This window comes from Vanellus vanellus (assembly GCF_965231255.1).
Source record: "Vanellus vanellus genome assembly, chromosome: 1".
NCBI lineage: Eukaryota > Metazoa > Chordata > Aves > Charadriiformes > Charadriidae > Vanellus > Vanellus vanellus.
Genome location: NC_138905.1, coordinates 44,957,521 through 44,975,829, shown reverse-complemented (window position 1 = coordinate 44,975,829; position 18,309 = coordinate 44,957,521). Strand labels below are relative to the sequence as shown.

General features: G+C 36.3%; 1 protein-coding gene across 1 annotated transcript in view; it reads right to left on the bottom strand.

Moving 5' to 3' along the window:
* The window catches only part of PTPRQ (protein tyrosine phosphatase receptor type Q), a gene marked incomplete at its 5' end in the record, with an annotated part of 144,630 nt that overhangs the window by 31,117 nt on the left and 95,204 nt on the right, over positions 1-18,309 (bottom strand). The window contains 7 exons of the mRNA XM_082488741.1: positions 4,747-4,820; positions 5,262-5,484; positions 6,718-6,876; positions 7,470-7,536; positions 8,176-8,420; positions 10,578-10,764; positions 14,485-14,606. Of these exons, the coding sequence (XP_082344867.1) occupies positions 4,747-4,820; positions 5,262-5,484; positions 6,718-6,876; positions 7,470-7,536; positions 8,176-8,420; positions 10,578-10,764; positions 14,485-14,606 (1,077 nt within the window). The remainder of the gene's footprint in view (positions 1-4,746; positions 4,821-5,261; positions 5,485-6,717; positions 6,877-7,469; positions 7,537-8,175; positions 8,421-10,577; positions 10,765-14,484; positions 14,607-18,309) is intronic.

Here is an 18,309-nt window from a genome sequence, read left to right as displayed (position 1 = left end):
TTTTGTGTCAGTCGAAGAGCTGCTCAGGAAGGAAAAATATAACAAAATCAGAAACAATTTATGTAAAGGTTCCTAAGCATTGTGGATCTATGTAATACATAATGCCAATAGCTGTAGATGCAGCCATACCCCAGTGCTTTTCCATTTTATCTGCTAAGCAGGTTAAGGTAGGTCTACACTGCAGCAACATCAGTCTGAACACTAGCCTGAGCTGAGCTCTGGCTTCAGTCTCTGTGCAGCCAGGAACGGACACACTACTCTAACAACTAAGGGTAATAAAACTCCAGAAGTGGAAGAGCCACAGCTCTAAAGTTATGAGGCTTGCAGCCAGCGCTCACAGGCACGAAATAAAATATGTTTTTTTGGAGATAATCTCAGGGTGCTGAAGAATCCCAACCTAGTGATTGGATCTGAATTTTCTGGATTAATATGCCTCACTGACCATTAACTCATGCTCTTTATTTATGTTGAAATTGGTAATATTGTTAGGAATAACCACCAGCAGTTCAAAAGTAAACACAAAGGCCTCTATGATAAAAAGGTAAAGGTGCTGGTATTCTAGTCAGCCCTTCCAGGTGAGAATGAAGGTTCATTCCAAGACTGATAAACCATTTAGATTAGTAGTTTCTAGACCTCTTTGAGATTAGTAGTTTCTAAACTTCTTTTTGAACCTCTTTGGTGCTAAATTTCCCACCCTTCCTGGTAATCTTGTCCCTATCTAAAATACCTCAGCCTTTTTTTTCCTTAGGCACACAGTGAAAATAAGAAAGCAAGGGATTACTACTGCTGATATTGTTCACCTATGCTGACATTCACATCCACTTCCTGATCTACTGTGGAAAACCTAACTCCTAGCTATGAAACTGAGATTTCCCACTCAAGGGACATCCTCCCAAGAACATGTGTGGAAACACCAAAGTCTTGGCTTTGTTTGTCTCAAAAGGCTCCAATTTTTGGATCAGAGAATATATTGCAGACGTTCTGGACTGCATGTACACTGGAGAACATGATTAAAATTCAAAATGATCCTGATTAGCTGAAGAAATCATCTTAAAACAGTAGGATGCAATTTTGTAAGACCAAGTGCATGGTTCTACACATAGGCAGTAATAACCACCTATAATAATACAGCATAGTAAAGAGTAGATTAGGTACAAATTTATCAGAAGAAAGTGTGAGATTATTGTAGACCAAACCCAACATGCATATGCAGTATCATGCCTGTATGAAATGATTCTTCCACTGCATTAGAAAGTTTCAGATGCAACACTGGACACTACAAGGTAAGAACAATTTAGGCCAGGGAAAGACAATAGAAAAGAAAAGCAAGCATATAAAAAAAAGGTTGCAAGGAGAAAAGGAATGAAAAAGTCCCTGTCACTCACTGATCTCTGTGATAAGGCACAAATGTTAGTAGCGTGGAAGAAGAACAGAATAATCTCCAGAGGAACCTCTACAACAGTTCTATTTTGCACTAAATGGTGAAATCAATGTTAAACCCTATGGTTAATCTCAGTCCGAACATTGCCAACGTTATTAAACAAAACAGTGCTGGCAAAATACCCACCAAGAACATAAAAATACATTTTCTCCTACTTCTTTGCAACAGGGAAGGACTACACATGTCTGCAGAGATGATCATGGGCAAGGGAAAGGAGACAAAACAGAAGACATGATGTTGTATAATTCTGTGGTGCTGCAATTCAATATATGATGATAACAAATTGTAATAACAGAATATCGTAAGGTAGGTTTCTATGCAAAAGGCAGTGTCAGGAAACCCATTCTGATTGTTTCCTGCCTCATCAGCTTTTTATTTCACATGGAAAAATCTACTCTTACACACAACTACCAGCTGCCCCACAATGATTTGCTGAACTAGCTATCAGAGTTTATGAAAAGGTTATAAGCTGGCTTGATGTATTAGAAGTTTAAACAGTATTTGTCACCACATCTTAATTATCTCATGGAAAAATTCTGACCTTTCACTGTAGCATGGACGTTACTTTTGCAATGTCAGTTATGGGTTATGAGGAAGAAACTCCACTTCTCAAGAGGAGAGGTGTGGTACTCCAAGTATGGTTGAGTGGGAGCACCATATTAAAATGTATCCTTTACTATAATTAAAAAAACATTATTGCAGCTGTGTATTTCAATAACTTCTGCTTCAGTTATAAATAAAAAAAATTCTGCTTCTTGTGACATATGAAAGTTTTGTTTCTTGTTGGGTAGGCTCTGAAATTTAGAAGTTAGAGCCAGACAAGTTTCTTGTCATGCCCATTTTAAAAGCAATGCTTGATGTTAATCTTCAGCATAGAAGGCACTGGATGGGTATGAGGAGCCACAGATATCTGAGGAATTTATCAGGTCTATTTCTTTTCCTATTGCATTTTATTCAGCATACAAACAGATCTTGCTTCTTTATGATCTCCGCCAAAGGAGAATGTGTCACAAGTTTTCAGTAACAGTAGAGAAGTGAATGAATTACACTATCTGCCTGCTGCTAAAGCATGATTTCTTCAAGCATTGCAAATTTTTCTCTTAGAAAGGAGAAAGTTGCCCAGAACATGGGATACATTTGGACTCATTTCCAGTATACTTGTTTTCCCCGATTGGACACGCTCTCTTTCCCTTACTGGGCAAACTATTTGCTTCATTGGCTTAGAACTTTTAAACTCAGAACACATAAAGACAACTTTTGTGTTGCACTTTCCAAAACATTCAGGGCTAGAGAAATAGTGCCAGATCCTTTCAGAATATTCAGGTAGTGAATTAGCATTTCAGGATCTTCAGTATCAGATCATGTAACAAATTTCTAACATGGATTAGATGAATAAGGGAGCTCATATCACAGAAGATGAATGCCAAATGAAAAATATTTGCCCACTAAAATTCTTCTGGGTACTCATCCAGTTGTCTTGGGATCCCTTTTCAGAAAGACAGGGCTAATGCTTAGCTAAGTAAGTTTTGGCTTACCATATATTAAAAGAACTTTCAGATCTTATTGCGACCTGCTACAAGAGTCTTCATTCCCAATTTGGGGGTAGATCAACACTGCCATGGAAGAATTTATGCTGGATTTGAGACTCTATAACGGCTTGCCTTTTGGCCACTGACATCAAAACCAGATGTATTCTATTAGACAGTATTAATTTATTATTTACTATGGAGCTTTGCCATATGTAAAGGATGAAGGGCTAAAGGGTCACGTCCTCAGATGAGCAGCCACTAGAAGGAATAATCTGCAGCCAAGAGGTTTCCTATGCTAGGCTCACTGGAATAGAATCATAGAATCGTTTAGGGTGTAAAAGACCCTTAAGATCATCGAGTCCAACCATAAACCTAACAATGCTAAGTCCACCACTAAACCATGTCCCTAAGCACCACATCTACATGTCTTTTAAATACCTCCAGGGATGGTGACTCAACCAGTTCCCTAGGCAGCCTGTTCCAGTGCCTGACAACCCTTTTGGTGAAGAAATTTTTCCTCATATCCAATCTAAACCTCCCCTGGCACAACTTTAGGCCATTTCCTCTTGTCCTATCACTTGTTACTTGGGAGAAGAGACTGGCACCCACCTGGCTACAACCTCCTTTCAGGTAGTTGTAGAGAGTGATAAGCTCTCCCCTCAGCCTCCTTTTCTCCAGACTAAATAACCCCAGTTCTCTCAGCTGCTCTTAAGGCTTGTGCTCGAGACCTTTCACCAGCTTTGTTGCCCTTCTCTGGACATGCTCCAGAACCTCAGTGTCTTTCTTGTAGTCAGGGACCCAAAACTGAACACAGTACTTGAGCTGCTGCCTCACCCGTGCAGATGATCACAGGGGGGCGATCACTTCCCCAGTCCTGCTGGCCACACTATTTCTGATACAAGCCAGGATGCTCTTTGCCTTGGCCACCTTGGCACACTGCTGGCTCACATTCAGCCAGCTGTCGACCTATACCCCCAGGTCCTTTTCTGCCAGGCAGCTTTCCAGCCACTGTTCCCCAGGCCTGTAGCGCTGCATGAGGTTGTTGTGACTCAAGTGCAGGACCAGGCACTTAGCCTTGTTGAACCTTGGCGTACCAACCCAGGTTGTCCAGATCCCTCTGTAGACCCTTCCTACCCTCAAGCAATCAACACTCCTGCCCAACTTGGTGTCATCTGCAAACTTACTGAGAGTGCACTCAATCCCCTTGTCCAGATTGTTGATAAAGATATCACACAGAACTGGCCCCAATCCTGAGCCCTAGGGAACACCACTTGTGACTGGCCACCAACGGGATTTAACTCCATTCTCCTCAACTCTTTGGGCCCAACCATCCAGGCAGTTTTTATACCCAACGAAGAGTATGCAATACTAGCTCTACATCCAATGAAAAGGGAAACTGCACAAACAGTATAGTCAGTTTTTTACCCATCAAAGAGTACGCAACAATAGCTCTACAACTAACACAGAGGGAAACTGCACAAACAAGCAAGCTATCCTGGAAAAATAGTATTTTTATTGGTATAACTGAATCTATGCTAATGAACTTTGTCAATACTGCTTCTCCATTTAACAGTCCAGGCTGAGGTAAAACCTCTTGACAACCTCAAAAGGACATACAAGGGAATAGATATGTTTCCTCAGTCATTCTGGTTAAGCTAGGTCCAACAAAAATAGAGATTATTTACTTTAGGAAAACCACTGTACTTAAAACAAACATGGAATTGTCTAGATTCTTTGGAAACCGAGAAATACCTTAGTAAATGATGCTCTCCTTACCTAATGTTTTGACAGGGTCAGAATAGTCAGAATCTGTAAACTGTCCTTTAACGTTAGTTGCTCTGAACTTAAATCTGTGAAATAAAACCACAAAAACTAATGAAATGAAAGCTTATGTGCATTTTCTTAAATATTATTTCACTTAGAAACTAGAAACTATTTTCAGTTTTAGTATAAGCTGAAATCATGACTCACCTGCTAAAGTGACGTTATGAAAGATACTAAGGACTCAGTGCCAATATCTTAAATATATAATCAAACTTTATGAATTACTTATTTTGAATTTGGGCTTATTTAATTTAAGAACCCAGTAAGCATCTTTTGCTACCTGAAACATTTTTTTAAAAATTGTCTCCCATATTTATGCTCAGCCAAAAAATCTGAAGTCAGAGACACAAGAAGATCATTTCAGTCTTCATCTTTTCGTAATCGAACTACACATTTTGTACGTTTGTAAATATGTATATTTCACTTAAATCTTTCTATTGGACAAACATAGAGACAAATGTACTTACAGGTACTGCTTTCTTGGTTTCAGTGGGCCATTACATATTTTGTCTTGGCTGCCTGGTATCATACATGTAGTATCAGCACCTATGACATATATCTCTTCTTTGCCATTCAGATCTTCTTTTCCTTCTATACATGGTGGGTTTGGAAAGCCTTCATTTGTAAAATATGGCCTCGGTCTGTTGAAGTAGGCATCGTACCACTTAGTAACATTCCCGTCATGCTGAGCTATTGTCAAGGAAAGAAACAATCAGAAACAATTTACATTTTAACCAGAATTTAATTAAAGAAGTTAAATACAAAAGTATTTTGTTAATAGCTTAGCATGCTAATTGGTGCTATTTACACAACTAAGTCTATAACTGTATTTGCACTTGAACCCAAATTTCTTTATTATCCACACTATCTATATTTTGTTAACTCAGAGTAAGTCAGCTGAATCACAACTAGGAAATTTTAGGGGCAGTCTTGCACATGAGCTCTGCCTGTAGAGGATATCACTTGTGCAAGCCACTTGTCTTTGAAACTGAGGATGTCTAGCAAAGACACTAAAAAGTGTTTACTCTAAAGACAATAAAGACCGTTTCATAAGTGAAATTACTAGATTTCCATAAGTGGACAGTACCAGTGACTCGGGAGAAAAATCTTCAAAATGTTGCTTAACATGGTATTTGCATATTTATCAGTTCAAGAGAATCTTCACAGCAATAGCTATGAAGTAAATGTTTGTAGGATAAGTGCTAAAATGCAAAGTTCAGGAAAAGGTGAGACAATGTGAATTCACTTAATGTGAATGCTTTACTTCTATACTTTGAAAGCAAGCAAAACAAGGGAATCAAATACCTAGGATTTGTCTTTCTTAGGTAAAGTAAGCCTGACCATGTGATGTCCTATCTTGAAACTCCCACTCACATTGGTAGGCAATTACACAAAAGAGTATCACGGCACTGCTCATATGAGTAAATGTTCATCAGCCCGTACAAGGGAATACACATTCTAACCCACAGTCTACAGAAGGGATTTATATAAATACCTCTGCCCCCGTTACGAAAGGGAAACATCAATTGCACATGGCTGCATTCTTTTACAGGCAACACTAATAGCAACAGAAGAATAACCTTGCAAAAAAGTTTCAGATTTATTTACCTTTCACAAATGCCAAATAAAAATACAGAAATATAATGATAACAATAGGGCCAGAATAATATTCGTGACTTCAGACTGAAGGGATGACTCTTCATTGTCAGGTGTTCCCAAAATCCAGTGCCCAGCCCACAAGTATTGTGAAAGGTATTCTGCTCTTAGTACTGTTGCCACAGCTAAAATGACTTTGTTAGCTGTTTTCTAATGTGAAATTACTCAAACCCCAGAAGAGAAATAAAAGAGAAAAGGCAAACAGCCTGAAAATAAAGAAATAAAAAAACCTGAAAACAATTTTTAAGAGAACTTATGAAATTCTACCTCCAGCTTCCACAACAAGAACTTGTATCTTCTTGATAGGGCCATGATCATCACTGTAATAACATATCGGCATTCTGATTGTAATTGTTGTAGCTGTGACAAGTAACGCCCCATTGGTATCATAAACTGCTGCTGGTTTCTTTTTAGGCCGTGGTGGTTCTGTTTTTAAACAAAGATATACCACATTTTGTTTTCAAATGTTTTCACTTACAAGTACTTTGTTCAGGCACATCGCTGTGTTACGCAAGACAAATCTTCAGCATATTTTCAGGGACAACTTAATGTTCTATTTAATGCCTTAAGCCTTTAGAAACTGTATTCTGATAAATGCCTCTGCATATCAGTTTTCAATTAAAAGAGAAAACAAGAAAAAGACTGAGTCTTAGTTTTTTCAACGGATTTCAATCAATGACTGTATTTATTTCCACAACTGTGCTACTGTATACTTAGTTATACCTCTGTGATATTCTTCTAAGCCATTCGCTGATGGTAACTAAAATACTGAAGTCAATATTCTTTCACTGAGTCTGCACACGGTTTACAGTATGACTCAGATACAAATAGCAAACGAGCAGTGATACGCAGCAAAACTGAGCACTGCAGTTCAAGGCTGTCAGTTACGTGTTCTTGTTCTTATATTATGTGGCCTTTAAACAATAGACAAAGGCACACAGCTGTGTACTCACAGGTAGAACAGCAATTTCTTCAGCATTTATAGAGATTTCAGCTAAGGGGTACTTTGTGAGACATACCTTTGATATCCATAGTTATTTTCAATTGAATTTTTGGCCCTGCACCAGCACCATTAATTGCATAGACCTTAAAAAAACAACAAACACTTGTTTTAATGAGTATTTGTAATAACTTCAAATTGGCCAAATCTGGATACATTTGAAGCAACAATGAATGCTGAAACACTCCTTTTGTCATTCACACTTTGCTAGAACTTACTTGATATTTCTTTACAATCCTCAATACAGTAACACTTCATCCCTTGTAATTTAGCTCTTAGAAAAAGGAGAAAAATAAGCCCACTTAAACAGTTATGTTGCCTCCTCTCATGTCCTAGTCTCTGATTATTTGTAAGAACTTCATGAACATACTTCTAGCAAGCTCCCCTTGCAGAACTGGACATTTCATCTGAGCCAAATGACAAATGCAAGTAGCAGAATTAAGAGAGAGATTTAGACTTGTACCTGTGATGATGTGTCACAGGCTGCTTTGCTAGACATGAACCAGTGGTTTAGAGCACAAAGCTAACCACTAGCGATGTGTCCTGCTCCCACTCACTCCACCCTCTTCATTGCTCCCCTCATTCCTCAGACTCGTCTCTCTTCACACCCCAGCTAACATTCTCAGCACGAAAATCTTTTATTCAGCCTCAGTTATGTTCCCTGTTCAGACTAATCTCTCACTCATATCAAAGAAAAAATCCAAAGAAAAAGTATCATTTCTCACGCTGACGTTGTAGGTATGTCCTCCTTTTAGTCCTTCTATCATGGCAGTGACTGACTGATCTGTTTTATCAATGACACTAAGGTTGTGGATCTGGATGGCAGCAGGGTCATCTTCATTGTAAACCATAGCTTGATACACCTGAATATTTCCATTTGGTTCAGATGGCGGCACAAATGTTACTTGGAACTTCGTTACTTCGTCTGGTATCTTCTGAAATGTTATATTGTTAGGTGGGTCTTCAGGCACTGAAATAAATATTTCAATGACCCACTTAATCAGTTTACTACTATTACTATTAGACTAAAAACTGAAAAATTACAAGTTATATTTTTGCATATCAGTATTATTTCATTGGTACTTTCTGGTTTTATTAAAAACATCTCAAATATTTATTGCATATGTAAATATTTATAAAGACAGTAAAAAGTTGAATATTTAGTGGAATCCTATTCTTAATGATGGCATTTAATGCTACAAATGTTAAAAATAATTACTCGATAACCCTCAGTAGTCTCTACTCGCAGAAGTTTCTTCTGATTTGCTACTCAGAAAGCCTGAAGGAATCATTATACCTTGAATTACATCTGGGGTAAACAGATCCTTGCTTGGGTTGACAAGCAAGAAGCAAGTGTTAGTCTTGAGTATCCCTTTCTGAAAGCCCTCTGTCAACAGCAAGCTCCCTCCCAACATATAAACAACCCACTGTGCTCCTAAGAGTCTCTGCTTATCACAGCTAACTCTTCAGGAAAAAACTTTCCACTAGCCAATGCCCAGACACAAACACAACATGCATTTTTCCCAAAGACAGTTTTTTGTCAAACACTTATTCCAGCAGCTTATTCTCAAGACAGCAAAGGTATAAATCATTTTCTCCATGTCCCTATCTGAAACAAAAGGCTGTAACATTCTTTCCAGGCAGCTAAATATTTATTGCTCTACCTGAGCAGACAAGTATGTAGCATGACCTCTAAATAGTGAAATCAAGCAACTGAAGGTAAACGCATTCCCTCAGCCAAGGATTTAGATGCAGTTGTCATACTTTCCAGGTTTTTTACGCCAGCCAACACTGTTTACTCAGGCTTCTCTGGAGTAAGTCTTAGTAAACTGTTCTTAACTCAGTCATATGCTATATTGTGCAAACCAGATGAAAGAAGACGAGACGGAAAAAATAACTGTTCCTCTCTAAGGTTACTGCACCTCGTAATGTATCAGAAGGGACTACCAAAAAAGATAGCTCAGAGGACAGACCCAGCTCCCACCTAATTTAATCTTCATTCATTTTTCCACAGTAAAAGACCACATTACCCTCCAGGGATATAAACAGCTCATGAAATCATTAGAATTTAAAGTATTAAAGGCATTAGAGATATATATACACACACACTCATATCATATCATATCATATCATATCATATCATATCATATCATATCATATCATTAGGGACACTGGATTTTCATACATCAAAGGAAAGATAAATGATAAATACAACCAATGTGTAGTATGTCTAAATCTGAAATTAACCTGAGTATACAGCTAAAAAAGCTGACCTGCTGCTAACCTCACTAGAGATAAGGCAATTGTAGTTTATACACAGCTGATAATCAGTTGGAATGAAACAAAACTTCAATGTATTTTCAGAAAATATTTTTTGGTTGTTTTGTGTGTTTGTTTGACTGTTTAACTATTGTTAGTGAGCGATTCAAAACCAGCAAATACAGTAGACAGAGTATAACCAGGATCTAGGTTATATCTTCCCCATGTACATCTGTTTATATTTTCCTGAGCAAATGCTGTCTACTTTACTGTAACGTCGCCTCTCATGTCATGAGGTCCTTACACAGTTCCTCACTTTCACCTCTCAGTTTTATTTTTCTAAGTAACTTAATAGCACCAGCAACTTTTATCACCTTAGTATCTACTTCATTCTCCATATTGTTTTGAATGTGTGGAACAGCTGACTCAAGCACAGATCCCTGTGGGCTTTCACGAGCAACCTCCTTCCACTGATAATATACAGATCATGTCCTCAAGTCAGTACAGGTACCATTTATAAATGGTAGTACACACTTCATTTGATTTTTATATATTTAAATTTTGCATCAAGACCAAGGATGTTGTACAGAGTTTTCAATAGTCTCTTATGGGAAAGGGGCAACTCCACAGGGGGAGTCATCCCTTCCTAAGACAAGTATCATATATATATACATGCTAATATTGATAGGACCATATTATCACCATCACTTCTTTTGTTGACTGCCACCTTTTTAAATATTAAAGAAAAAATATTGTGAGAACAAATTTGCATTAAATGTGTACCACGTGTTCAAAACTCTCATATATTTGTCAGATGAAAGAAAAACTGTGAAGTTTGATCCATATAAAGTAGAGGAAAAATACGAACCTGCTTCAAAAGTGGAGACAATTACCGGAGAACTAGCCTTGCCTTCAAGGAGTGCAGCATTAACATCCCCCGTAAAGGCAACGATTACTACAGAATACCTTGTAAATGCTTTTAAATCAGAAATTTCTAAGACTTTACCCTCATCATTTGTCTTCAGAAATTGAGCTTTATAATTGTCATTATCTACCTGTAAAATAATAATTAAGAAAACATGATTACAAGACTTGAAACAGCCAAAAGCTGGAAATTATTATTTGAATACCTTATTTAACTTTTCTCTTTCCAAATTTCTAACCATTTACATAGAAAGGTTCACAAGAAGTCTCTAGCTACCAAGACTGGAAAGCTGCACAGGGGAGTACACTCCCATCTCACCCATGTGTTGCCTCTTTAGCACTTCATGTAGGTGGGATTAAGGAAACGGGCTGTTGGCTTGGTGCTGTCTTCCACCAAGCAAACTTGAACCAATTGGTAGACACTGGGCCAGGGGAGATGCAGTGAAATGGGAATCAAAATAGGCAGAAATTCAGAAGATGAGCAACTATATAGCAGAAAATTATTTGGAATAAAAAAAAAAAAAGAAAATTGGGCAGCAATATATAATTTTGATATGACTGCAGAAAGTGCAATTCCTCTTGGAATATATTAATAGAAGTGCTACTTATGAGACAGTGGGGAGGGAGTAATTCTCTCACTAGAAAAGCTGAAAAGCAGAAATAATTGCGATTCAATCTAGAAAAGAGAGAATGGTGGAAGACATAGTAATAACTTCAAAATACGAAAAAGGCTGTTAGTAAATTTAAGATAATCCATTGTTTCTAGAGTTCATGAAAACACAAACAGAAATTCTATTTACACCTAAAAAAGGTCAGAATTAAATATTACAAAACCTGCAATGCTATACCTAAATATGTAACTAAAACTATGACTATAAGTTTAGTTAAAATCTAGAACAATCTATTGAGAGTTGCTGAGCTATTTTCACCACTGGACATTTTTAAGAACAGGATAATGAAACATTTGTGAGGAAGACTCTAGGTACACTTGTTTCTGTGCTAGAGCAGGATATGGACTGCATTACTGCTAGGGATCCCTATCATCCCTACATCTCAAATAATCTGTAGTTCTGTGGAAAAATGTACTGTGTTGGGCTCTACAGACAACTAATCAATTCTAATGTTAGCAAAAAAGGGAGAAAAAGGAAAAAAATGGGAGCTTTTCTAGTGTTTCATAAAGTATCATTTACAAAATTCTTTTTTATGTCTATTCCCACTACAGTTAATGATGTTTTCATTATTGTTTCTTCAGTGTGTAATTTGAAAAGAGGATTAGGTAGCTGTACAGTAGTTTTCCCACTGGATGAATTCTGTATTAAATGCAGCTGCTAAAACATTAGAGTAGTTCAAGCATACCTTTTATTTGACAGATATGCATCTATCCCCACTGAGAATTAACCTGAACTAAACTTTCTGATGGACTAAACAGACATTCATTTCCTGGGATGGCCATGAAGAGCTGAAACACTTTTTCCTATCTGACTATCAAAAATCTGGCATATATTTATACAAGAGATAAAATACAATCACAGCACTACATCATTAATTTCTATTCTTCCTGAAGTTTAATGGTTCATTTCCACCTTCCTTACTCATTTTCAGGAATATTTTATTCAAGGCTACTTCTAATCATAGTAGGCAGCAAGACAAACTAAAATATGATTTGGAGGAATAATAATGAGGGAGTACTCTTTAGTTTTTCTGATCTATAAAACTGCAAGGAACATCCTAGCAATTTAAACAGAACCCTAATGCATTCACTAATAAATAGTAATTACTACCTTTTAAGAATTAAGACATCACAGAGTAGAAATCTGAAAATATTCTGTTCTGTAAGCCTATTTTTATAAATCCTTAAAGATACTCACTTGAGAACTAAAATGAGTAAAGTTATACATGCAGGAAGTTTGTGGAATTTGGAGTCTTCATAAAAATTTTCCCACTGGGACAATAAAATATATACTCAAATTTTCACTGAAAAAGATTGTGACAGCTTTATTGGCCTTTAAGAAGGAATACATTTGTCTACTAAGATGATTATCTATAGAACTGACCCCTGTAGTTTACTGATCATTAGACAGACAACACCTGATTACAAGGAATCCCTAAATTTAAAGCTAGATATCTGAAATAGAGTTGAAAAACTTCCCACTTTGTAAAAACAAAACCAAATCCCTCCAAACTGAATATTTAAAACAGGTTTTTCAGTTCCTCCTGAATGCTGGCAAGCTCACATGAAATATGCCATAGTTCATCTTTAGGAATTTTACTGTAACTTACATTGACAAGGTATTTATAACATTGTCATAGTGTAGAATTAGATGACAACCTGTTTATAATTTAGGAATCATCAGACAGAGGAAAAATCGTTTAAATACAAAACGATTAAATATTACACACACAAAAAAGCAAGCTTTGAAAATTGAATTTGGAAGCTTTATCAAAAGCATGAAAAGGACTTTTTTTCTGCCGATGTACTATAATGCTGTTTAATCAAAAGTGACAGGAACTTTTCACGAGAAAAAGTCTTCTCTAACTTTAGTAAAAGAGAAATAAAAATTGTTATATAGTTTCTAGCGACCTACTCATGGGCCAAGGAACCATTCCTTCCCTGTTAGTATTCCCCTTGTTATTGTACTTCCTTCATCCTGTCATAGTACTGCTGTGCTAAGTATGTTCAGAACTGAACAGATTGCACTCTACATATAGTACAATGAAGTTAGAGGAAGAGAAAATAGCAGGACTACACATAAGTCTCTCTTGTAACTTTACTGAGGAGCTTAAAAATATTTGGTATTTTTTTACCGGTCTCCTTAGAAATTTTGATTGCACAAAAATCTCAGCATTAAATTTTAGCATATCTGTAATTCTTACAACCAAGTCAGAAACATTGAATATACACACATAAGGATCCCCTTCTCCTCAGAAAATTGAAAGAACTTTCTATTTAAAGTCTTTAAATAGTTTGAAGCAGTCTTTCAGGTTTTTTTCCTGTTATCTAACAGATTCCGGATTTTTGAAGCTGCAAATAGCAAGTTTTCCTAGGTAAAATCTGGTAAACTGCATCCCATTCTCACTGAGAGCTATGTCTGTATAATTTCTGGAAGAACAGGGAACCCATATCCTACTTAAAACTTCTCATGTGCTCGAACTTAGAAAGTTCCTGCCACAGGGCAGGAAATGAGGTTTATTAATGGTTGTTTTAAGGAGTATTATAAGGGTAGTAGAGGATGAAAAGAGAAAGGCCACTAAAGCTTTTCTCTTATGTCAGCCTTTTTTTTGCTTATAAAGATCAAGGAGAAAGAAGTGTTATTGCTGTGCTACCAAAATACAGCTAATCTGATAAACAGAGCACCAAGTGGAAAATGGGAAATCTAGTTTGACTTTAAAGTTTGCCCTCTGATGTGCTGTATAGCTTTGTACAAGTCACTTCCTTCTGCTAGGCTTCCCACTATGGTTTGTAAAATCATGACAATGAACTTTTCCTTCCTTTGAAGAAAAAAAAAGTAATTATTAATTTTACTGGTAAACAGCATCATTATTTTTAGGAGGTACAGCTCTGCAAAGATCAGCTACTGTTTTCCTGTACACATTTATAGCTACACTTTTCTTTCTCCCAGATCTCTTATAAGCACACATTTTTTAATACCAAGTAACTAATTTATCTCTCATTAACAAATTTATAAATGTAAAATCAATTCTTAAGTGGAGTTCATGTGGAAATAGAAACAGTCATACTGTTTTTCAGTCCAGTTTATGCCTGTCCTATAATTTCTATAGGAACACCTGCTGTAGTGTTTGTATTTCCAAACATCTGTATTACTACCAACAATAAAAGAGAGTTGCCTTACTGAGGTAATGTCTATGAGGTAGCATGTTGGTCCAGTAATGATGACAGGTTCACTCCAGCTGATATTAATACTGTGAGGAGATGTAGCTAAAACAGTCACATTTTCTGGAGGACTGTCTGGAGCTGTAGAAAAAAAAAAATGTACGTGAATCACGACCAAAGAAGTTCATAACAAATAATTTTAATAATTTTAGTGGCCAGTAGAGATTATTTTTCAATTTGAAAATAAAACTTTTTAGCACATTTACCATTACATACTGCTTAAATAATTATAACATCTTTTCTTTCTCATATATAAAACCTACAGTGTGATTTAGAAACACATATTTCATGGCAATTACTACAACTTTTCTAGAGTATGAACTGCCTACAACTTCATTTTAAATTGAAATTATAGGGTTTTTTTAATTATAAGTTATTCATATGTTTTACATGATACAAGCAAAATGTATACAACTATGTAGACAAACAGACAAGCATTTTTTTATGTCAAATTAATAATTCAAAGAACAAGAAATTGTGAAAACACAAAGTCTTCTGCATGCTAGAAAAAATTTCCAGCAATGTTGGGAAATACTAGTGCAAATAATTTTATACAGAAAAAAAGTATTTTCTAGGTATCATTTCAACTTATTCTTAACATACTAAGAAACTCTGGAAAACACACACAAAAAAGTGATAGGAATTGTAAGCAGGCAAGAACGTTCATATTAAGAAATTGGATTTTCCTAAAATTTCCTTTTGTCAAGGTGATATGTGAACTAACCTAGTTATTTCTTATTTATGAATAAGAAATTAATGAAATCATAATAACTACAGCAAGTGGCATTACTTTTTCATAATGACCATGGTAAATTTCAGGAAAATAAGATTTGGAATATAAGTGACAACAGATTTGTAGATAATGCCAGAACTTGGCTCTATGGTGCCTTTTTTGGGGGGATCTACTACAAAAAAAGACAACCATGATAGGTATCGGTGAACAGCCTGTTATAGAAGCAACAACAGATTTGTACCTATTTCCAGAACTTGACTTCATAGTGTCTTTTTTTTTTTTCAATCTACCACAAAAAAATACGACTATGAGTACACGTATCAGTGAACAGTCTGTTATAAAAAATGATAAAAGCGATCACATATATCCTAATCAGAAGACGCAGTCTCTTTTCTCAAACATGATTAATGCATGAATATGTATTTTTTCACCATTAATCATTAGATGAGAGGGCTTAATAAGGAAAATTGGAGACTATACAAGGCTACTTAGTTTTTTAGGTAGAAAACAGGTTAGGAAAAGAAAAAAACAGTGTGGAAGGAGGAATGTAGCTGTTGAAATTATGTGTGAAAGATTAATGAAGAGAAATCATACAATTTTGCACTGTGAAGGTGAAAATTTTGCACTGTGGTTACAGAATAAACCAGGAAGATTTGGGAGTTGATAAGGTGTTATGAAGAGGTTTGGGTGTTGGACATAGGAGGTAGATTGCTGTGGTGAGATTAGCAGGAATATACTAGACTTTGTAGGCAGGATCAAATTCAGCCATTGGAAGCAGTCCCCAAAAATACTGAATAGCATGGAACAACAGAATGCGCAGTGGAACTGAATGACCTATGAAAGCACATCAGGGGTGGTGAAAGAGGAGACTGCTCAGAGAAGACTGGCTGTCGAGTGGGGAGCTAGAACAGATAAAGTACAAGGGCAAGTATGTTCCCTAAAAACTAGAATTAGAGCAAATTAAGCTTATTTTGCAGGTAATGCATGACAGACTTGTTGCTCAGTGTCTTTTAGCGTAAACAATTCTTTCAGCAAGTATGGCAGTGCTATTACCTTTATTGCCAGCTGAAATTTCTGAAAAACAGTATAAAATTATATATATAGCTTCTCGAGCCTTAGTTTACAAACCAACAAAGTTTCCAAAGAATTTTTCCATTACTTTTTATAGCATTAATGGAGTGTTTAATCTCTCAATATTTTTTTTTCAGAAGCCACTTTAGGTTTAGGCATTAGACAACGATGGTGTGAACTAATTTTAAAGCCTAATCTAATCTACAAATTATCTAACCTGAAGTTATTTATATGTCTGATTTCCATATGCAGTTTATATTTGATATATTTTTAGATCTTTGCAAGAAAATTCTAATTCAGTATGCTGTATTTAAGACACTTATCCAAAATACATCTAAGCATTAATACCCAGGTTATTTTCATCATGAAAATATCAGGCATTAACTGAATGATACTGAAATTTAGGAATATTTTCTGGAATAACCTGTAAAATTAGAAAGAAAACTAGAAAAATGAAACATGTGTAATGTGTCTCATGTCTTACAAAAAACATCTTTTTAAAAACTGTGTTTGCTTCAGTTGGTAACTGCCACGTTCTGATTTAGGTTTGTTTGTGAAATGAATCTAGTCAATACAAGGCCATGATATCACTATACCCTTTCTCTTATAAATCACAGCAATTTACTCAGTAGAAACGACCTAGTCTTATGCTCTCATTCCCCTATAATCCAATCACTTCCTCTCATAAGCACTTTTCTCCTGGTTTTCACAATAATGCATTTTCTGTAACTAATAACCATCATTTCCTGATTATCATGCTTCTATCCTTGCACAGGAATGTGGGTCTTATGGAGGTCAGGGTCATCTTTCCCATCCATCTGTGTCCTGATGCTAAGGCAGCAGTTAAGTGTGTTAGCTTGAAGATAAGTCTGGATAGCCCATCATTTAGTATAATCCTCAAAAATAAGACTGAATACTCCAGTCTTCTAATGGAAATTCATGCTTGCCAGTTTCGTTAAGACCAGCTCTTCTTTTCTTTTTCCCAACAAAAATAAAGTATAAGGTCCAGTTATTTCATTTTATAACCATCTAGGTTACTTTTACCTATATTTAGACATTTGCATCGTATATTAGGCCATATTTACTTTGCATTCTGAGAGAATGAAAGGAACCAAGAAAAACAAGTTTCAGGCATAACCTGCCAGAAGAACAGGCATACAAGACATGAAATCTCATTGCTTTTCACCACACAGAAACAATTCTTTAAGTATACCAAACAACTGGGTATCAGCCAGGATTGAGAAAGAAGGTGCTGAAAAGAGAAGCATAACCCTCTGCCCCATGCATCTATGTCCCAGCCTTCATGGGACATTCGAACATCTGGGATTTTCCTTTGTATCTCAGTATATCCTGGCATTAGAAGACTTGGCAGTTTACCAAAAAGCATTGCACTGTGTAAATGTATGAGATCCAAAATGAGGTCAGTGATCTCACTGCCATCCATTTTCCACCTAACACTGACCCTCCAAAGTGATTTTTCTCTTAGAAATCACAAGTTTGGCCAATCTTATTCTCCTTATAAATGTAAATGTGAAACTCAGGGTAAGTGCAGGTGTGAAGGAACAAAGTTTCCCTATCTATGGAAAAATATTTCTTGTGCTTTCCCTTACTGTGACACAACACTGTGATCTTCTGTACTGGTAACTATATAAATCTAGGTTATGTTGAAAATATTTCATCTTGCAGAGTAGATTTGGCTCTTGGGTAATCCATCAGCTAAGTAATAACAGTGCCATCAAACTACTTCATGAGACAGTAGGACAATTCCTGTGAGGATAATCTGCAAGACAGAAGGCTGAACAGTTTATCTGTGTGATGTGAGAACTGGACTGTACTGAACAACCTATAACATTTTCCACGGAGTAACTCTATAACCACTTGCAGTGCAGAACACAGCCATTATTTTTTGTTTCAAACTTTCAAATGAGTTAAAGAATCTTAAAAAGAATTCCCATAGCCTCAAATTTACCTTCATAAAGA